Genomic DNA, 23905 nt, shown 5'->3' on the forward strand with positions numbered 1-23905 from the left:
GAGGTCAAATTTTATCTGAATCATGTTAAAAAAATTTATTTGAATGTCAATCTGAATAATTTTAATGATACTTAAATTGAAAAAAAAAATCGCTGAAATTTAATCCCAAATCGAAAAAATTATCTTTCACAATCAAATTATTTAAAAAATCAAATAATTTGCGATGTTCAGATCCACTCTAAAGCCTCCAGAGAAGAAATTGAGAAAATGAGGTGATTCACATTTGCAAATCGCCCTGGGTCGGCTCGCGTGCTGCGTGAGGGGTCCGTTCGTGGAACGAGTCGAGACTTTCTGCGAAACAGGAAGCGCCGCTGAGAAGAGAGAAAAAAGGACGGATTGTTTAATTGCGCTTCTTCTTCTTCTTCTTCAGAGTAAAAAAACTGCTGCTTGCGTGATCGTTTCTGGCGAGCGAGTGAGAGAATTCAAATTTATATTTTCTCTACATACACGTGCATTGATCTCTCTCGGCAGACTTCGTGGCGGCCCCATAGTCGTAAAATTGCTCGGCGGCGGCACTCGAAAAGAGAGAGAGAGAGATGAAAGTCTGTCGGTCCAGCAGCTGTGTGTATTTTGATCCTCGGAAAGACAGACACAGCTAATTAATATGCGCGCCTCTCGCTCGCCTAATTCGATTTCCAAGCCATAAAAATCTCTCCGAAATAAGTGCGAGCGTGTATGAAATATGTGTCAGGGTGATTGTGAGCGAGAATTTATGGCGCACATCTAATTTATCGGCTGCTTTTATATACATTTTTCTCCCGCCGCCAGCTCTCGCTGGTTTAGCATATACAATTTTCGTGGACTTAAAAGGGTCCTAAATCTCAGCGGGTGGAGTTGGAATTTTTGTATAATTTTTATCCTTCTTACAGGGGTGAAAAGGATTCTTTTTGTTCGAATTTGACTATCCCTGCTTGAGGTCTGATTAATTATGCCGATTTTTCAATTTATTTGCGCATGATTAACTCCCGTCTGACAGGCGAGAGGCGGAAATTTATGATGCAGTTGATTAATTTCGAGACTTCTGAATTGCAAAACAGCCTTGGCTGAATCACCACGAAAGTGAATTTGAGGAGGAGTGCCTTATCAGAAAAAAATAAAATGAAATGAGCAGGTGTTGGAAAGGAGACTCACAATTTTTGCTTTAAAATAATTAAATTTGAAATAATAATTTTTTTTAAATAATTTGAGGAACTGCTTATTAGTTTAAATTATGCAGTTTTCCATTATTTCTGTGCCCATTTTCCGCAAAAGTGCTGACGAGTCAACACTCACAATTAAATTAATGTGACACGACTGAGAGGTGGATGCGGCTAATCAAGAGGCAATTAATTATCAGCCGCCATTTTAATAAGTGCATTAATGCATTTGTGTCAGGTTTTTATCACGTCGTAATTTCCACCTGGGAATTGACCTCCCAACACGAAGCGCACAGTGAGAGAGAGAGGAAGGAATTTTAGCCGTCCGTGGAACGTGATCAACGCTGCTCTGCGTTTGCGGGAGATTTCAACGCGTGGGGCTTGTGAAATCCAGAGAAATAACTACAAAGCTGCTGCTTTTTGAAACACTTGGACAAATGAGGAAACCATTTTTTTTAGTCGTAAATTGAAATCTGCAAATATTCTGTTTGTCAGTTAAATGCTATTAGAGATCAATACTGAATTGACATTATCTATAGATTAAGTTTTGTATAAAATAGAACTATATTATGTATATTTATAAAACTAAACAGTGCTACAACACAACCTATGTTAGGATTGTAACCTTAAAAAAATAATATTGTATGCAGTCATTATATATATTATATAAATTTAAGTAATCAATTTTAAATATTTGTAAAAGATGAGAAACATAAATTGATATAAATAACAATATAAAAAAATAAATAAATTAAATAATATGATAAATTAAAATTATTAAAAATGCATTTTAATAATATTGAACAAAATGAACATCTTAATCAAAAAAACAATGAAAAACAGTTATCATTTTTTATCTATATATTTTTTTGTATAAAAAACATTTATATTTTTTAATAACTTGTCTTGTTAAATTTGTTGAACACGCAGTTGGTAGCCGATGGGAACGAAGGCCGCAGGCGAATCTTCTCTCGCCCCCGGCGCCTTGCGGTGAATGGGAATCAAATCTCGGCAGCACCTTCTCTCACGTGTTGCCGCGCAATATAATAAAATCTCGGCACTTCGCTTTACTCTCTTGCACGATGGGAAAAAGCTCCCTCGTCTCTCTCGCAGCAGCAAAAAATGCGGCAGCAACCTTAGAGGTGTGCATCATAGTACGCGATAGGGTCTATAGTGGGTGGCCCACGAGGGCCCCACGCATCCTCAGGTGGGCCTCCCAGCACGTGTTTCAAATTCAGGCTGAGAATCAAATCATCTCTCTCACTCGGCAACAAGCGTATAATGATCCTGCCCAGTCAGGATGTTTGGATATTTGATATTTTTTCTCTCGCTCATCTATGCAAAATTCTGCCAAAATTCCATTGAGCTTTTGACATAGAAAGCAGATGAAAGGTGATGCCCTTCATTCACGTATTTGGGTCCTTTGAGAGGACTCTCTAGATGGCACAATGAAGGGGTTGATTTCACACACAAAGGGTTTCACTGACGTGCGCAAACCGAGCAATTGATACACTGCTAAGGCAGATCGGTTTCAAATTTGGCTCAGTTTGATGCGAACTTTTAGGGCAGCTTTTGCTAGACAGCTGTTTTCTTTCTAAAGATTTTAAGGAAAATAACGGAGTTAATCTTGAAACTTTGAAGTTAATATTTACAACAGCATCAGCAAGAATTTAAAATTTAAAGAGGAAAGAATGAAAATATCCAATTTTTTTTTCACAATGTTCAAACATGTGAACAGTTGAAATTTTCTCTATTAAAAAAAATCAATTTCTTTTCTGTCAAATCTTTTTAACAATAATTTTGACAATATTCATAGAAATTAAATTTAAGAACGGAAAAGGATCTATGAAAATCTTTACTTCAATAAACTGTTTTGAATTTAAAAAAAGAAAAAATACAAATTTTTGGACTAGTTTTTCCCAACTAATGAATCAAATTACGCTTGAACTACTGCAATATGTTGAGCTTCAATAAATAAATATTTAATTATCATGATAGAAATCATTTAATTCAGATACATTATGTTTGATTCAACGTTTCATTTGATGTCTACAGTGCAGAGGTGGTCCAAAGGGAAAAATTATATTTTACTCTTGTAAAAAATTTTATGCTATGTTACAAATTTGTACAAAAGATAATTATAAAAATAAAGAAAATATGTGTTATAATATTTTGCAATCATTTTTATTGTTAATCTATATTTTTTGGTATAAATATTTATTCTAAACTATCTTAAAATAAAAAAAGAAATAAAACCTACAAATTATTAGTCAAAACTTTGTTAAAAACTAAATATATAAAATAAAATTTACTTGTTTAATTTTTAATAAAAAAAATATATGCTTTTAAAAAGTGAGATTGTAATCTATGATTCGTATCCAAGCGAAGGTGCGAAGCTCGCTGATTATGATTGCAGGCGAATTAACGAGAGAGAAAGAGTGGCGCACCACCCTGTTAAATAATGTTGACCTGTCTGGGGCATTGTTCCGCCCAGGCGCACAGCATTTCTGCGGTTGTGGCGGCGGCGACGACACCTTTGGTGAGATGTGCAGTGGCGTCTGAGCCTGAGCACACCTCTCATTATGATGTCGCGCTATATTATGCTCGTTCTCAACAATCGCGCCGCAAATGTGAAACATTAATTCATTTCAAAAAGTCTGTCTGGTGGTGGCGAATCGCATTGTATTCAAAACCATCACACACTCCCTTTATTTTCGAGCACTCTCGCGAAAAATGAAGGTGTGGCGCCAAGGGGTGTGTTGATGTTTGATTGTTTCTGTCTAATTAGCATTTTCACGCGGATGCGAGCTCCTTGCAAAAATGTAAATCGAGACATTTTAGATTTTAAATTTATTGAAAGATTGATTTAGTCTTCAGAAATAGAAAAAAAATATGTCTTTATTTTGATTTGTTTTATATTTATGACACAGCAAATAAATTATATTAATACCTGAAAATTCTATATTTTAACGCACATAATGTGGATGATTATTTTGTATTTATTTGGAGATATTTAAAAAAAGGTAATCTCAATAATTTTCTTTCAATAATAAAGAAGAACATCAACATTCTTGTTTAAATCAATCCAAAGATCAAAATTACCTATTATTGGAAATGAATTTCGAAATTAATATATTTCATATTATCGACAAAAACTTCAGAAAAACTAAGCTGGCCTTTTTTGACCCAATTTATTTGATCTGGTTTTTATTATGCAACTAATTTTATATTTATAAATAGCAAATACTACCTAAAACTGGTACTATCATTGTCATTTGGCCTATTTCAAATTAATGGAATGGAAAAATATTGACATAATTTACTGTGATTTATTGATAAAAACCTTTGCAATTGGAATTTTCTTTTAATTATAAAAAGAATGTTATTTAAATTATTTGTCAATTTAAGATAACTTAGAATGCCTTAATTTGGGGATTATCTATCTCGGGAACCACTTTTGAACAGATCAACTTTATAATCTCAATAATCTGACAGTTGAAATTCTCTGAAGAGGAGGCTGCGTTTTGCTCATGCTCCGTCAGTAAAACATAATTTTCCGCTAGAGTTTGGAAACAAATTACGGAACAACTTCCTCGCAGCATCTTTCACCATCGTCTTCTTAATTCTTTCGCAGATACTTTAATTTTTCCGCGAACTTATCTGTCTGTTGTGGAGGAGCAAAAATGCGCGGAACAAAACTAACAACTTCATTATTGGCGGTTACATCATGTAAAACCCGCCGCGGCTCTAATTACGGCCGGAGACGCCATAAAAGTTTGCATGCTGATGATGATACGTGTATATATTTATTTCCAACGGCCGAGAAGGAAGCATCCGGCGCGCGGGAATTCTAGACGAAAGGGTAGAAATGATCGCGGCGTCGAGGTCGCTCAGATCACGGATCGGGTCACGCTGCTGCGGCGGGTCAGAGGGCACGGATTTGTTCGTTAAAAGAGAGCTCGCATGGCGCGTCGGCCTCACACATATTTTTCACCAGAAATTACACACAATTTTATTGCATTCATAAAAAAAGAGCGTTCCTTTTTGGGCGAGTGCTGGGCTCGTCCGAAAAATTTAATAATCCAAATAAGAAAATGAGATATCATTAGCCCGGAGAGCCAAAAGAGTGGGAATATCCGTTGGAAGTGCGCGCCGCTTGTCATAAACAGGCTTTTTATCTCAACAGGTGTACACCGTCACGTTTATTAGACAGTCAAACATCTTGATAAGTAATTATCGGTGGGAAATAAAACGGACAGAACGAAAATATCCCTCTCGAAGCCTGCAATTTGCCGATCGGAAAGGCTCGTCTACTCGGCAAGAGAGAGGAAACCCCTTTCGCAGACTGAAAAAATAAATTTACATGCCGGCCGGCGAATTATTATTGCGAGTATTGGAAATCGCACGAGCCGACGGACCTTGAGTTGTAATGACGATTTTCCGCCGCGCAAAATCAATTTGGCTGATTGGCTGAAATTGCGCTTGAGTGACGTACGGTTTTGAACGTTTGCAAACACGCAAAAATTATTCTTTAACACATGCCCTGCAGGTGCGTCATTTGTCTCTGGCAAAACCTTGAGAAAGTGGCGCACTTACGCCAAGTAGAATAAATTAATTCAGGTTTCCTTTAATTAAAATTAGAGTGATGTGGCTTAAAGAAAGGGTTCGATAACAAAAATAGCACATTTTACTTCCCCAAAAAGCCAGTTTTAAGTTAAGGTTTAAATCGTAAATGTAAATGTGAAGTCATTACAATGCAAAGAAAGCATTTGCTTCTGGTGTTTAACATATTTTTTTTTTTACTTTTTAAAAAATAAAGTAATATTTGAAAATATGTCTCAAAATAACCAAAAATTCTTATAGGAAATAAAAACAAAAAGATATGAGTCTCAAATTACTTTTTAACTTTAAAATTATGATAGTAAAAATACAAAGATTCATTCAGAACCTGGAGAAAATTTAAATAAAATTGATTCCATTTTAATTATTACAATAATAATCAGGGTCGCTAACTAAAGAAAATAAAACGCATTTCCACATTGGCTAAAAAAAAAATTTTGAATTGAATCGTTGTAATGTTTCCAATAATTAAGAACTTCTTATAATATAAGAGTTGAGTGATTCAGAACTTGAGGTAAATATTGAAGAATTTTTATTTCCCGTAGGATATATGAACAAATAATGTCTAGTTATTTGAAGAATGGCATTTCATTGAGCGCACGAAAGAGAGAGTGGCATAATAAATAAAACCCCCATCAACCACAATAAAAACAACTCAATTATATTCTAACGCTGCCAAGGCTCCAATAATACGTATAAGAATGAGAATACGATCAAGTGTACATATAAGAGTTGGTCGATCGCAACAAAGAACGGCCTAGGAGAGATTCAGACGGAGCAATCAAAATATTTCTCTCAGGCTGAAATGCTAATGCACCCATGTCTGTATGCCCGGCCGGCACAAATATAATCTCTTCACAAATAATCACGCTGGGTGGTTTTCCGTCGTCGGAGTGCTTTTTCATGGCACACCATAAAAATATAAACATTTCTTGCAGAAATTCCCGCCAAATTATATTTGTTCAAAAGTTTTCCGTTTATGATTCACGGAGGCTGAGACGTTAATGTTTGTGAATTACCTCGATTGCATTTCAAAATCAGCAGCAGAGCAAAATTGATTTACGACGTCGCTGCAATTTTTCCGTCCCACGCACGTTCATAAATAAATCCTTGCCAGTGGATTTATCGCCCAAACGCCGAGACGAGAGATTTTAATCACGCGTGCTTAGAAAAAAATATTGTAATCCTGTGTGTCTGATTTCCTGTTGGTTCTCGCGCATTGAGCAAGTTGATTAGTCAAGAGCGTAATTTATCTCAAGCATATGATGCTACACACGAGAGATGAGCACCGCATGATTGATGCACTTTCTTGAAATTCTCCCCCAGAGGATGTTGTGAGATCTCTCGTCATCCTCTCTCAGAAGACCCACCGCCGCTTATACGCGCTTCAAAGTATACCCCACGCACGACACAAGAGTTATTTTAATGCGTGTGAAATGTACAGTCGGATGCATCTGACTTCAAAAGGTACGTCTTTCAATTCAAAGATATCACAATATATGGGCTGTCAACGATCCTTTGGATGTGTGGTTTTTAATTTCATTTAAAAGAAATTTTTGTAAAAATAAATTTATAGCACATGTTGTGGAGAAGAAATTTGTTTTGAATCAGAATTGTGGTGAGATTTTTTGCATGTTCGAAAAATAACGAAAAGAGTTGATAAAAAATTTATTTTAAATATTTTATTTCATATTGATGTTAACTAGTGAGAAATTGAGATTTAGGACTCCTAGAATTAACATTAAAATTTTTCGTCGTGAATTATTAATGCTATTCAAACTTGATATTAATTTACTGTTTGATTTGATAATTAGATTATATTTTACTTAAAATGTAAGAATAATAAAATTCGGCGTCAGTTGTATTTTATGTACAATTTTTCATTTCAGTTTGAAGCATTTGTTAATATAATTAATTTGTATGAAGCGGTATGAAGTTATAAATAAAATATATGTTACAAATGCCCATCGGTCTCGAAAACAAATTTATTTTGTTAGTTTCATGATACAACACAATTCGAGAAAGTTAATAATTTGTAACTTTAAAAAAACATTTTAATGTCATAATAATTTATGATGTGAAAAAGTGTTAAAAACAAATTAAATGAAAAATACAAAAAAATTTTAACAAAATTATTACAATTTTTTATTTATTTATTTCAAACAATGTTTGTTTACTTAGTTAAAAGTTAAAAGTTTAAAATGAGTCAAAATATTTAATATTAAATAAATTTAAACTGCATTTTTGTAACTTTTTTAATTTTTACTTTTCTCGTGACTTTTTATTCTCGCGTCTTTAGTGAATGGACGGGCACACTGATGCAATCCTTCTTAATAAACCGTGGCTCGAAATGTGTCGCGGTGACATTTAAAAGCGGCGCATAAATTTTGATAATCCCGCAATAATTGCGATTATGTGAAACATTGTGGGCCCGGTGAACGCCGCCGCGTGCGCTTGCAGCGATTAATTCCGCGCCGTTTTATACGACGAGAGCGAATATAAATAATTTGTCGCGTCGTGCGAGGTGCAATTATGTTGCAGTGATTTATCGGGTGTGATAGTCCCACGATTATAATTTATCTCCGGAGCTATTTTGCATAAAACGCAATCTTTCAATAAGGTGCAGCTCCCCCGAGGTGCAATTACATAAATACAAGTTGATTTGTTGCAGCTCTCGGAATAATTCGCGACCCGTTTTAATATATCGGTTCGCTGTAAAACGATTATTCCTTTGTTTGCTTTGCTTATAATCGGACATTTAACTCTGGAATCTGAATGAGGGGGTGGATTTTCTCAGGAACCATCACATTAAATATAAAAGGTGCGTCGTGGGCCGGATGACTCTCAACTTTTCTCTCCCCACACCTTTTGGCCCGCAGCAACCCTTCATTTCTTAATAAACCACTCGAGTGGAGATTCGTATGTTTCTTTATTTGGGTCTCACGAACGCCGACGAGGAGCGCGTTGGAATGTAAAAGAGCCCATTTGCGTCTCGGAGGAAAATATGGGAGATTATAGCCTTGCGCAAACAAGGGGGTGGACAAAATTATCGACACATCTCTCAAGACGTGGGTCCACGCATCACTAAAATTTAATAATAATGGCCCTTTAGGCCAGAAAGAGAAAAAAAATGGGGTTTATGCAATATGTAGTTACAATTTACAATCGCGAGATTAACATTCTAAATTGAGATTTTTATTTCCGCAACTCCAATTTTTTTTATTTTATTTTTAATAATCAGATTCATATGCCACAAAAAATACATTACGGAGGAAAATTTGAAAGACTAATTCTTTTTTAAAATTTAAGATATATAATAATGCATTATCTGAAAATAGTTTTATTATTTATTAAGTCAATAAATTACATACAAATAAACAATAGTTGTAAAAATTTAAATTGATTAAGAAGTCAAATGCAATTGTTTCAGAATTTAATAAATTTAAAAATATATATTAATAAATAACATTAATAACAAAAATAATGAAAACGTATAGTTAAGTAAACTTTTAAATTGTTAAAAAGTCTATAAAATTTATTATTAATGTATTTAAAAAAATTAAAAAGAGTATGCTGAATTTTAATTTTGATAAAAGTTTTCAACAATTTGGATGTAAACAATGTGATATGTAACAATTTGGACAAATATACAACAACAATAATAATAATAATAGTTGGTGCCAACATTAAAAAGTTACAAATGATACCCTTTAATTGCCTATCCAATTCTCTCCAGGTCTTTAATGAGTGCACAGTGACGTGCTCTGGTTGATGAAATTTCATCACTAAAAAGCGCCGCCAAGTTAAGAAGGCCGCCCGAAAAGCAAATTCGTCTCTCCACAGCATAATTTTTTATTTTAAATTTTCTTTCAAGGCATGTGAGCTTCATTGATGCTTCCCCTCGCACAAGGATGGACACATATCCGTTTTATATAAAAGGAGAGAGAAGCTGCCGCCGGTTTTGCTGCTGCTTTTTTTCAGCTGGCGCTAATTCACGTACCTGCATGCCTCGCTGTCTTCACTTGGCATTTGATTCACGTAGCACTGCCCTTGAAATGAGCAAAGTATTTTGAGTAATAACGATATATCACACGAGAGTGAGTGAGCCTCTGCTTTTTCTCTTTGTCGAGGAGACAGAGAAAGACTGTGTCTCGCTCGGCGCATTGTTGGGAGATAAAAAACATGGGCGAGGTCAGCCCGGCGAATCTACATATATTTGGCATGCATCACACGACGAGTCTGGTCTCCTTCGCGGAGACAAGTGCCACCTTTCATCATTTTTATGTGCCCGGGTCGTGGAATTAATTCGGCATTAGCCGCTTCGGCGGCGTCTCTTTCATCCCAATTCCGCGACACAAACCACCGAAATTTGCTAAACCGGCGTTAATCCTACTCCAAGTGGTAGAATTTTTAATCTCAACACACTTTGGGCTCGGCGACCTAAATTCCACCACCCCGTTGAAAATAGGATGAAAGATGATGTCACTTTGGCCAAGAATGTCGCACCCTTGAGCAGGAAAACCACAAATGAATTCATTTTCGCGTCCATATAAATTTTTTCTATTCAAGAATTTGCGAAGGGGCGGTTTTATAGAGAGGTATTTTTTAATGAGCGTTCTTCTCTGATTGTGAATAGAAGTCACACAACTCTCAATGTTTTCTAAAAGTGCCAAGTATTTCCTGTTGCATTGTGTTTTTGGTTTACATCTGTAGAGCTTGCCAAATAGCCTTACCTCGCTCAAGGATACATCAAACAGGAAAGTGCTCTCGGCGGCCAAAAAATATCACCAACGGAGTGCGACCATTTTTTTACACAGCGAAAGTGGAAGCAGAGGATTGTTGTTTCCTTGATGCGGAATGCGACTTTCAGTGCAATTTCTAAAGGTCGGTCGTTAATCATCTCTAGTTCCAGTAAAAAAATTATATGAATCATTTGTTTATCTCCGGAAAAAAATGTGCTAGGATTCAGTGGGAGTAGCGGAATTTGAAAAATGACCAAGGAAGAAGTTGTCTTAAAATATTAAGGGTGTAGCCTGTCAAAATTTCCAAATGATGATTCGTTTTCCTCGAGGTTTTTGATCCACCTGCCATTGTTTGAGTATCTTTCCTTGATCCTTGACTGATTTTCGCAAACATATGCAACTGGAGTTACACACAAGCACGAAATAATATCATGTAATTATAAAAAAGGAATCAGCAGCATATTGTAAAGATAAATTTTTTTAAACGTCTCCTGTTAATTATAAAGTCACGAAAATTCTAATAAAATAAAATTCATGATCATATTATTTTTCATTTTGCATACTTTGATTACTTTGCTCGTTAAATTTTTTGACTGCACTGATTACAAAAATTTAAAACTTATTTGAAAATATATTGATTTTGGCTTCAAGCTTGTACTGAAATTAATTCATGTTATTGAGAATTAAATGTCCGTAAGCTTACAAATTATTAAATTGTAAAATATTCTCAAAATGATAAAAAAGGCATGTTTTTATGCAAAGGTTTTTGTTCTCTTTAAAGGTTCAATCAAAAAGATTTTTTCAGCAAAGATCCATTGTCTGAATAAAAATTTAGATCCAACAAAAAAGATATTCTTACCTCCAATGTCGTTATAATTTTTTCCATAAAAAAAATAATAATAGTTGGAAAGAAAATTAAAAATAAAAGATAATATGGAGCAGTATCATTTTTTTGGACATGGCATGATCTAAATCATGCTGCATTAAATTTTTCGAAGAAAGTTCAGATTTTTTATGCTGAACTTTACTTTTGCATTACGCAGGCCGAATAATTTGGTGTGCGTGGGCGGGTACGTATGACCCCCATTTAGCGAGTGGTTATTGTCCTATCCGTGTATGTCGTCCCACCAGCAGTGCGCGGCGGATCCAGTCAGCCGAGCGAGCTCTTTGACCTTCCAGTCACATTAGCACGTGCGCTTTATGTACACAGCTATGATATTCGGACGGTTGAGGTGCGCGCATTTGTTGTATTCGCTTTTTTATTCATCCATACACGCAATTTTTTTTTCGTGCACGTCTCGAGTGACAAAAGCGAATGCAGAGAAAGAGGCGCGTTCGCCTCGCTCCGTGGCGCAGAAAGAGGAACAAGAAAAAAGCAATTCTCACTCAGGCAAAATTAAAAAAAAAACAAAAAAGTAGCAGGAAGGGAGAGAAAACGAAATTCACTTGTTTTTATATTAAACAAGCCTCGGCCCAAATAAACGTGCGCTTATTTATTCGAAATTAGTGCCAGACGATATTAGAAAGCCTAAAAAAGTGCGTACAAATATAAAAGTGAGGAAGCGGCGAAAAAAAGTAAGCCGTCACGTCGCGAATATATAAACAGCAGGAAATAGGAGCTTTTTAAGGTGATCCGTTGTTTGTTCGCGCGCCGGTTGACGACCGCCGACATTTCTTCTTCCAAAAGGGGAAAATTAATGCAAAAAGAAGATTCCTAATTTGCGTTTTATTTTTAATGCGTCTGTCTTTCGCTCTGTATTTACTTTTCTGCTGGCTAGAGAAGAAATAATTTTATTCTATCCGCGTTTAATCGTCTCGGCGGATACTGGGTCACCGACAAGGCCAGTTGTTTGTACAGAGGATTATTTTATTTTCTTTTTGTGCCACCAACCGACTTATATGACACCATGCACGACCGCGCGCATGTAGTTTTGACAGCCGTTTATTAATTATTTAATTGAGTGTAATTGATTTGTACAGATGGAGAAACATGCCTGCATGACGCAGAATCAATTATTGTTTCTTTTTTATTATATCGTATTTTGCTGTCATTCAACATTCATTTTTAAAATTTCACTGCGCACAAATTTGCCCAACTTAAAAACCTGTTAAAAACATCATGCGTGCAAAATTCTTATCATCTGTTGATTATTAATTATTGGAGATGTGAAATTTGTGCGCATTAGCAGCGATTCATTATTTAGTAAGAAGTGTAAATAATCACATTACATAATTACACCAAAAATAACAATTAACTTTGTTTTACTATTGTTTAATACTTTTGTATTATTTTTTAGCATTATTAAAACTTGCTAAATAACTGTATTAAATGTTTAAATTTTATTTTCTTGCCATTTTATGAACTATTAATTTTAATTCAGACTTCTTAAATTATTAATTAATTTATTTCTTGCAATTTTTTAATATTTAAGATGTCTACATGCAGTAAAATTATTAAAATATAAAATTGAGAAATTGCTCCTGCTCCGAGGTTGGCTGATCAGTGGTTAGTTATGTAATGTATAATGAAGAGATCAAATATAATACCAAAAATGAAATGCGAACATGCTCATTCCAAACAATCTTTCCTATTTTAAAGTGACACCCAATTCTAGTTATGAAATGAGAACTGTGCCGTTTTGTTATTTCAATCTATATGGAAATGACTTTGTTTTGCTGCTCGCCTCTCATTTGAACCGACCCACTGTGCCACAGAATGAGAGATTTCCGATTTCGTGAGTTCATCACCGAAGAATTAAAAGCGCAGCCTCTTTCTCTCGCGGCAGCTGAATATATAGCGGATAACTTTTCTTGCGCATGCATGTGTTGAGAGAGCAGGCAGGACACCCGAATAATTAGAAAACGACATGCCCTGTTAGCGGACAGAATGCATCTCTCATTTTTTTTACCGATCGCCTCGGGTTTCTTCTCTCACTCGATCCAGGTTGAAAAATGCACCAAAAGAAGATTTACGGTTTCCATTGAAGGCAGTTCTTTTGCAATAGTGCATCTCAGATTGAGTTTTTCCGAGAAAAAGCAGCGCCAGAAAACAGTTGACCCAGCTGGACGCTAGTGGGACTGTTTTGTGACGTCAATGCAATAAATTCGCTCATTTTTAGTCGAAATTTATTTGAGCAATTTCTGGTGGACAGAAAGAAATTAAGATTAGGAAAGCGGATCTGAGATGCTGCTGGAGATGAAAAATATAAATACATCTCTGCCCTTTGGAAAACCAGTTGGAAGTGTTGAATAAATTAAAAGCGGAGGCCAGAGAGTGTGACACTATATTATCTCGCGAATGGTAGCCCATTCTAATTTGCAAGCAATAAAGCTGCTGTTCTTCCCTCCTGCGGGTATATCTCCTCATCTCTCTCTCGGCTAGACTGTCCTCTCCGAAACACATTCATAACATTTATTTCCAGAGCGAGAAAGGCATTATTAATACCGGCGGTTTTTATTACCCTCCTTTTTATTTTTACTGCCCGCGTTTTTTCCGCGAGAAAAATAAGGTGTCGGCCGATAAATTAAAATCATAATTAAAAATAACATACCGGCGCCGCGAGTGCTGCGATTGAATCGCGCCGAGATTAATTGAATTATGCGCCGAGTTGTCGCGCGAGAGGACAATATTTATTTCTTCTTCTTCCCCGCATCACTCGGTTTTGATTTGAACGCTCTAATTCACTGCCGCAGCTGTGATTTGTCCTTCTCTGCTACGCGCCCTAGTTTTAATGACCAGCCAATGATTTTTTTTTCCAATGTGAGAATTTGATAGAAAAGGCGGCTCGGCTCGTCAGCGAACATGTGTTTTCTGATGGACACGTGTGTAGCTTTCACAATGTACAAACGATTCTCAGTTTTTTGCCAAGAAATAATCAAGCTTTTCCTTTCGCTGACATTTGCGAGCAGAACTCTCACCTTTGCGAGACCAATTATTGTCAGATTCCAATCTAATTTCCCAATGAGTGATTTCATCAAAGCTGCAAAATTTAACTTTTAAACATTTGAAATCAATATGTTGTAATATATTTTAAAAATCTGAAGAATAGTCGGTTGATTGTTGAATAGAAAATTGTAATAATTCTGTTCCTATGAAAATAATTCATCAGCCCATTTGAAATAAATACACCAGGAAGTGAAAATAAAGCCCACATCAGCCCATGTAAATGGAATTACTTTAAGATAAATGATATTACTACAACCATGTAATATAAAATATAAATATATAATTTAAAATAAAAGAATTTAAAATTGTTCTACAAAATGTAATGTATACAATGTATTTTGACAAATTAAAAAAAAATAATATAATATAATTGGAAAAAAATTAATGAAAAAAAATAAATTAATGCTGTTTTTATACAATTTTAAAAGAATTTAATAAATTTTAATTTTTATATTGTTTTGTTTTACTGAAATCCTACACTAAAGTACATAGATGATCCAACTTCAATTTTGTTTAACTTGGAAGCTTGATAAGATAAACGATTGCAAAACTGCTGGCTAAGCGTCACGTTGCCACTGCTGAAAAGTGAAGATAAACAGCAGCAATTCCGTCCCAAGTCGCGAAACATAAAATCTGAATTCCTTCGCAAATCGTGTCGCAATTAATTACGCTCCTTGCTTTCGGCTTTAATTCGGTCCATCACACACAAACAGAGAGACAAGTAGCCGACGTCTAACTGTTTGCCGCGTCCTAAAAGGCAATTAGAAGAGAAGGTCCGCGAACGAAATTCCCTCGAGTATAAATTAGAGGCGGAATTGTGTCATGACAGGTTAATGCTAGTCAAAAGCCACCTAGCTTGATTGGCGAAGTCTATTAATATTACATAAAAAGAGAAGAAGAAGAAGCGCCGCCGATCTGTAACCGCAAATTAAACGGCTCTTTTCGATTCTTTGCGCTTGGAACGAAAAATAATGCCAAAAGAGATGTATAAAAATTTCCATATACTATTGCTCTCTGGCGAGACGTGATAATTCGTCCCTCGTGTTCGGACGATACCGCACGACTTTTGACGCAGGCACGCAAACTTTCAGACTTCATGAAGAAACCCGAGGGGCTTCCGAAAGGGACGGCTCCGAATTCAATTCCATATCATGGGAGTTCTTTGTCTGACAGAAAAAATTATTCCCTCAAAGTTCGTTAACACACAGGAGCTTACGAAATTTGAAATTTAAATGGTGCTGGGATCTATTTTCAAGAGGAGCTTTTTTGGATTTGCATCAAATGAGAGCTGAATAATAAATTTATTCCAACTGACGAAATATGAAAAAGGGTTATGAGATATAAATATTTGGTCTTGCTTTTCATATGAAAATGGAGATTTGACCACATTTGAAATTCATAAGATTTTGTTTCAATTCCCAAATTTCAGCCTCTTATCTTGTCTTCCTCATCAGATTGTGAGAGGAATTATATTTATTTAGTCTGTTTTTTCTTTCCCAAAATTTACAGAGTTAATTCAGCCTACCTGGCGTGCACCACAATTGCTGGAGTCTTGCGGCGACTGAAAAACATTCCCAGTGCATTAAATGGGAAAAAGCCGGTCGGTGAATGGGCCATAAAACGATTGGAAACACTTTGTCTGTTATTTTTGCTTCAATTGCGCTCGCTGTGGAGCTTTCGGGTAAAACGACTAGGCAACGAATGCGTGGCGATGACACACACTCGTAGCGTTATGGCCTTATCTCTGTGGAGGTGTTCACGTGAGACTACTTGTCAGCTTTCCACTTGCTGCAAGGAAAGGAAATTGGCAGCACCGGACATAATTAGCACTTTTATCTTCTCTCTGAGTGAAAATTATTTTCCCACGACTGACAAAAAAAATTAAAATTTCGAGGAAGTCACGATAAAAGACAAGAGAATTTAGAGAAAAAGACATTAAAATTAATTAATGAAGTAGACGAGCAGTGTGACATTTGGAGGGAACTGCTTTTCAAAAGAGCCAGAAAGCTGGACACTTTCTTGAAAGAAAGAAAAAATTTAAAAACACCTGTTGTCCATAAAGAGAAACTTTTAAATGCTCAAATGGATAATTAAATACAAATATATTCCATTTTAACACTTTTCACTTTTTGTTACTCAGCAAAATGTTTTAATTGTTTTTAATTTTCTGTAAAATTGCTAAATCAGGAGCAACAACAATAATTATTTTATTACAGCGCTCAGTGAACCAGAAACGCGAAGACGCAAAAAATGTGAGCTAATTATATGAAAAATTGCAGCGCTGTCGACCGAGGTGACTTTTAATATTATTTCTGCAGTCAACATACAATAAACACTTTGAAATTAATTTAATCTACGGTGGATTTATGTCAACTTTTCCTCTGAACACATTTAAAATTAATTGAATGAAAATAATAAGCAGCAATTAATCATTCAATTATGATATAATCGCTCTCTGGCACTTAATGTCACCAACGTGTTGATTTGCTTCTCAAGCTAATTAATCATATTAAAGTTGATATCAACTGCTCCGAAACAGAAAGAGAAAAATATAAAGATCTATTTGAACTAATTTTGCATTCACCACGAATCTCTCCTGAGTGAAATCATAACCACAAAAATTGTTCCGCAGCTTTCTTTGAAATATATAAAATAAAACTGCTCATGTGAAGAGGATTAAGTGCGTGCTCGAGCCGGCGTTGTTTATTGACAGAGGCAATTAATTGGGCCAGCAACTCGAGGCGGGACGAATTCTTAATTTCACCATTAATTTTGATTAATCGCTCGAATTCGCAGCCTCTCTTCTCCGGACTGGCGGCAGAAAATAATTAAATGTATTTCCCTCTCTGCCGGGGCTGCTCGCTCTTGCGGAATTTGATTTTTATGAAGCAATAAAATCAAACGAAGCGCTCGCTAATGAAAGAACCTCCCGGATTATGAGAAAAAAATATAAAATAAATGACCATAAGTTTCCATGCGCAAACGAAGAGGAATTCCTGAAATAATTCCGACGGACCACCAAGAGGGCCCCGTCGCTCTCCGAAATTTATCCGAGTAGTGCTGACGGAGCACCTGTTTTGCAAAAGAAAGTGAGAGTGATTTAGACCACGCACTACTTGAAGGATTATGAAAAGGTGACAAAACACAGCCCAGGGGTCAAGTGTGACCCAGATTGGGTCAACGCCAGTATATAATCCGAGCGAGTGGAAAGCTAATTTACGATCGGCCGTGTGCCGCCCTGTATAATATTATTTTGAGGCGCAAAACACAAACCTGATCTTGAGTTATAAAAAATCACTCATTTCAGAGGAAAAGAACTTTTGATTTCGTTTCGATTGTGAAATAACAACTTGTTGAAAAAAAAAAACGAACTTGCCGCTGAATTATGTTTTCGCGGACTGTGCTTCTTAATGGCCCGCGTGTAATTAGCGATTTGCGTTTATTTATATTTTTATGGGAGGGAAAATAAAACGTCCGCGTATTGCTAAATCCAGAGAGGCTTTCAGGATTAAGTAATTGACGCAATTACCGTGATCAAATTATGAGAGTCACCGCTCGGCCATTATTATTATTATTATATCGGCTTTTCCCCGCTCATAGAGCAAATATTTGCATATACAACTTGTTATTACCAAAGTACTTGACAAAAATATACAAGGCATTTCTCTCTCACAAGCTGATGAGTGCCAAATTTGATCGGAAAGGGAGAAACTAAAACATACATATGATACCAAATGAGAAGGGAGATGAATTTGCATTTAGAGTTGCCTAAAGAGCTCCGCGATGATAAGGAAATTTAAAAGGACAACCGGCAGTTTATTTATTACTCAAGAAAGAGTATTTAATTCCATAAACTTTCATCCACTTAAAAAACATGTAGTGGATTATTTTCACTTTTAATAATTTTGGTGTCTGCAACAAATATTTAAATAGTCATTGATATATTTTTAGGTTAAATGAATTAGTTTTTATTTTTAAATATTAAATTTTTATTAAAAGATGTGAATGTTACAAGAATTTAGGACGAAGTGGCATTTTATGAAATATGATTTTATATAAAGATAAAATTAGTCTCATTTAGGTTATTTGAAGGGAAACATGTTCATCAAGTGGTGATTTAGTTAAAATTGCCTAATTTTGTGAATTATTGATATTTATTAATATTAAGAGAATACAAACCAACAATTTTAATATCAAAACTGAAATCATTTTTTCCAGCCAATGGGTTGATTAGGCGAAATAAATCGTCGACCACAATTAACTTAAAGCACTTTCTCTCTAATATACTTTGGAATAAAAGTCATCAGTTTTGATTGAAGCCTAAATAAATTTGGCATATTTGGCTGGTTAAAATTTGAGCAGAGAATGCCAGGTGATACATTTTAATAAACACGATTTGAAACTAAAATGAAAAGCGACCTATTTGTGAAATTCACATCGTCCAGCAATCAATCTAACCTGATCTGCATCTTTTGTCCTTCTTTCGGCGGATTAGGGATTAGAAATCGCTGAGCTAGAAAAAAACCACGCGCAGCGGAGAACAATAGGCCTCATCTGCTGATAGACAAAAGCCGCAAAACGCCGGTAGGCATCAACATAACTTTCATTTTTCTCTTTCTAATGAGACACATCATGGACGGACGAATCGCCGATAAATGTGAGAAAATCACAACTCTTCACTCATGCCGCACAAATTGAAATAGGCAAGAGGCATTGCAACACCGGCGATGAGAAATTGAGGAAGTCCGTTGTGTGGTCATTGCACCCGAATAAAAATTATTCTTCCTTTTGATATGAGGAAGTTGATTTGAATGCGACTCGCATCGCCCTGCTCTTTTTGTGAGCGATCAATTAATTCAGATGCACGCACCAGCTATCATTGATTGCGCGGAGAAAGTCTTTTTTTCAGCAGGAGCCGAACGCAATTTAATAACATCATTATCATCACAGGGATCCCTTTTCAAAGTCCGGACCAGTCTCTCCGAACGGCACTTCTTCTTTGAATACTCTCCTTTTGATATCGGACCGTTCTGCTCGCAGGCGTTTTGTTTGTCTATATCTCCTCGAAAGAAATGAAATTTGAATAACAAATCGAAAATGTTTTTTATACATTTTATTTTCGTTCCAAAGGGGCCGCCGTTAGTCTCTCTTTTCGGCCCCGGCACAATTAACATATTTATTCTCCCGAGTTCGAGCGCCACATCAGAAGAGAAGCGACGTTTGTTTTTTCATTGAATTTCATTAGGCTGCCGCTTGGCTTATTAAAGGACGTGTCCGAGGCAGAATTTATGTGCGCTTGAAACACGCCGCGAGCCCCCGATTATAATTAGGTGCTCGTAATTCTCACTGAAATGAGAGCTAAATTAAAAATGAATCAGTCACTTCGCCAATGAGATTCGATCTTCGACTCTCCAAATTTATTTTTGAAATTAGAAAACTGATTAGTTAATTAACCTTGATAAAATATATGTGGTTTAGTCGGACAGCTAATTCAGAAATGTTCTATGAAGAATTTCATTTCTCTTTGCGGTTTAAATTTTTATTTTTGCCGGAAATTCTGATACAAAACTAAAAAGAAAAAAATTAAAGTTATTTTTCCTTGAATCGACTGTATTAAAAATTCAACTGTCACTTCTGATGTAAAATTTAAAAGAAAATTAAATATTGAAATTATAATGCTGGTCAAATCTAAATAGTTTGATATTGCCAAATGTTTTGGTCCCTTTAAAAATCGAATTATTTCCTTGATCGGAGCACACACACGGAACTGGCCCGGCAACGGGTTTGCCTTTTAATACTTTCACTGCCGCCGCGGCCAACTACTTACCGCTGTCAGGCGGCCAGAAATATTGTAATTAACTGGCCAATTTATTATTTGCAAGAGCACGCACTTATTTAGCCGGCCATAAAATGTACGCCGGCAGATAATACAAGCAATTGCCGCTGAGCGCGGCGGGTAGGTTGAAGGAGAAAAAAAAACCAAAATAATGTTTCAAGTTCAAGTTTCGGCAACACACACACAGCAACAGCCCTGCTGACGAGGCGGCGTTGAACTTTGCCGAGCGGCTATAAAAGGTGCAGCCCTGGCCTCGATTTTCAGCTGACTGCCAATCCAGCAATGACTTTGAAAATGTGATACAAGGACTTTGCGATTAAAAAGAAATTTTATTTCACTTATCTACGCACAGAAAGGCCAGAATAGATTCACTCTTCCTCTGACTGAGAGTGCGTGGGAATTTTTTTGCGAAATAAGAATATAAATTCAAATTTCTCCAAAAGTACGTCAGACCTTGGGAATATTTCTCACAGGGTTGACAAATTTTAGAAATCCAAGAAAATCTAGGGAAAGTAATTAATCTTGTGCAATAACAATTTCTCTCTTTTTGCACAAAACGGATCTCATCTTAATTATTTAAGCAAACGCCTAAAATAAGCCCTGCCGGTTCCTTCTTGTCTCAGTGGTTTTAGAAAGGCTTATCCTTGACAGGCGCCATTTTTATCGGCTTAATTTTTTTTTACCACGATGCGTATCAATTAATTTAGCGCTAATTTCATAATTAACAGGCTCATTAAAGGACATAAATATCCGCATGTCGCTTCCTGGACGAGAGTTTGACCCTGATTTTGGATTGACTCAATGTATATGGGCCGTGCGAAAAAGGCAATATAAAAATATGATTTTATTGCATTGTGTTCCGCGGCCGGTGCAGAAAATATTAAAATCCGCCAGCAGACAGGCAGCCGCCATAAAATAATGAGGAAAGCCCGCACTTCTCCTTGTGATGATCCCACTCGAAAATTATAAAAAAAAAAGAAGAAGTACCGCTACTGCGAATTATTTGCACTCAACGCAGACAGACAATATTATTATCATTTGTGTGAAACGCAGACTAATAAAATTTATACGAGATGCAAAAAGGCGGCAGCTGCCGCTTTTATATTAATTTAATATTGGTCACGAATGATGATCTAAGTCTTTCTCCGGTGAATAAACCAAGCGGTGAGCTCGTTCATCGTGTTCAACTTGATCATTCTCTGATCGCAATATTTGCTCGTCGTATGAAACATTGTGTGCTGATGTGCGAGAGCAAAGAGGCTTGAATCGTTCAGGAAAACTGCCCTTTGTTGAAACACCTGCTGCACAAATCAACAGACAGACAGACGGTTCATGAACTGACAATCGCAGTCATTTCTCTGTTTAATTTATTCATGGTTCACCTCAGTTAATATTTTCAATCATTTATATTTTTTAATATTTGTCGTTTTTGTAAAAGGAATTGAATGACAATATTGAAATGACAAATTTGGCTTCAAACAAACATTTGCGCTGTGGTGATGCTCATCGCGTACTTAATTAAAATTTTAATACATATAAAGTGTTTCTCATGTCCTTAAAGAAAAGAGATAAATTGCTATTAAAATTTAAAAATTAAATGGTAATTTATTAGTTGAATTATTGTAAAAAAAATTTAATCTAATAACTTTAAATCTTTAATCATCCAAAAAATATATTTAACAAATAATAGTTGACTTTTAAACTAATAATAATATAGCTCATTAAAAAAGAACACACCTTTTGCAGTCTTTAGAATTGCTGCATTTATTATCTTACTTGCCGCACAATTAAAAAATGATTTTGAAGCTATTTTTGTTTCTTTTATCGAAATCAGAAATTACAATAATTCAAAATTTGCTGGTATTATAATAATTTTGAATCAACAATTTTTGTGTGATTTGTTTCTGTGAGGATTTTGCACTCTTCTTTCAAGATGACTTTAAAAGTGCAGCGACAAGCAGGCGTTGCACCTTGTTGGCGGCAATAAATATCCATGCACTGCGAGAGTGCACTTTTATAGATTACGAAAGTCTGTCTCTCTTGGACAATGAAAATGCACGCGGCGCCGAGCAAACCGTCGTGGCGCGGCAGATTATACAATTTATTGCTGATTAAGAAAATTTATTGCACTACAGCAGCGGAGCTAATTTCCGAGATGCTCAAACTCGAAAAATCTGTCAGTTCGTAATTTGTTAGAGAGAGAAGAAAAATGCAGGCTGCTGATCCATTATAAATCGTATATATGTTTATTTATTTATGTATGTTTTTTCTCCCAAGCGCGGCACCAGACTAGCTCATTTGTGGAGCTACTTCTACTTTTTTTTCAAATAAATTTCCCCGGTTGAGAAGCCACATGGTCTCTGTCCGCTGCTTTTTTCGTTTTGAATACATTTAAATCAACCGCGGTGGGGATTATAATTAATAGGCCCCTGCTTTTGACTACCGGTTGGCTAGAAAAACAAACGGCCGTGTAATAAAATTTAGATTAGAAATGAATCACAGAAATATGACGAAAAAAAATATATGTGCCTCGCCGAGATTTACGTTTAATCCGGCAATTTATTATCGGGATCATGTTCGGAGGCCATAAATTTGTGATTCGGTTCGCGTGTTTTTAATCGGCAACCGCTGAGAGAGTGTTGTCATTATAACTGTTGCTCCTAAACAGAGCGATAATTAAACATTTTTGCTCTAATAACAAAGACGAAAAAGTTGATATAATGACGTAATTTTTACAACGCTGTGAGAATTAAGGCATTAAAGTGCCATATAGGCGTGTAATTCTCCTGCTACAGGTAATTTGCAGATTTTTTCCTTATCTTGATGTAATTTTGCTCCGTTAACCCTAATGATTTAACTTCTGGGTTCATCAGGGTTTGAAAAAATTAACACTTTTTACAGGGGGTTTTCAGATTATTTCAGAATCATCGCAAAATCTCGGGCGAAATTGCGTTTTAATTATAATAAATTTCAATATTGGCCATCAATTTGTTTTAAAATTGAATTGGAGTTAAATTTCAAATGGAATATTTTAAAATATAGAATTTCCTCAAGTTCAAGTTCAAAGTCATTTCTCAAAACCAACAATTGCAAATATTTGGTTTAAAAGAAAAATGTATTTTTTTTTGTATTTTTATAAAAATTGCTACCTTGATTGTAAAACAAATTAAATATGTGTAATATTTAATTTTTTGTTAAAACAAACTTTTGCACAAAAAATTGAGTCACATTTTTGCAACACAAAAAACTAATTTAACCTGTACGGATAAAACTTTGCAAACCCTGATATTGATAACACAAAATAGGAAATGAAGAGTTAATCCTACCTGAATTGCTTCTGCTGGTTGTTGTTGGGCTCTAGGAGGGTGTGGTGGGGCTCCCCTGCGGGGGCCTGCGGCATGACGAGGGCACCGCCGGACATGTCAAAGGCCTGCTGCTGATCTCGGCACAATCCCATTCACCGGGCACATAAATGAGCCGCGCGCTCGCAACAAGTGGTCGCAGCTCAGGGTGGCACTGCACAGGCGAGTGAAAAAGTACGGACAGGTGGTGTGGCTGTCGAAAGGCGCTCGGCGATCAGGTCGACTCGGCGCGGCTCCGAAACACCAACTGAAGAGAGCGCGTT

General features: G+C 35.9%; 1 protein-coding gene across 3 annotated transcripts in view; it reads right to left on the bottom strand.

Annotated features, from left to right (window-relative positions):
- Positions 1 to 23905, bottom strand: part of LOC132199604 (ras association domain-containing protein 10-like) — a 44365-nt gene extending 20460 nt beyond the window's left edge. Inside the window, exon 1 of one of the 3 annotated variants that reach the window (XM_059624451.1) lies at positions 23607 to 23905. In XM_059624451.1, coding sequence (XP_059480434.1) covers positions 23607 to 23737 — 131 coding nt within the window. In that variant the 5' untranslated portion in view covers positions 23738 to 23905. Of the gene's footprint in view, positions 1 to 15969; positions 16158 to 23606 lie in introns of those variants that run through there. The other 2 variants (XM_059624450.1, XM_059624452.1) reach the window with 2 other exon arrangements.

The sequence above is a fragment of the Neocloeon triangulifer genome, unplaced genomic scaffold (assembly GCF_031216515.1).
Source record: "Neocloeon triangulifer isolate White Clay Creek 2 clone unplaced genomic scaffold, ASM3121651v1 ptg000014l, whole genome shotgun sequence".
NCBI lineage: Eukaryota > Metazoa > Arthropoda > Insecta > Ephemeroptera > Baetidae > Neocloeon > Neocloeon triangulifer.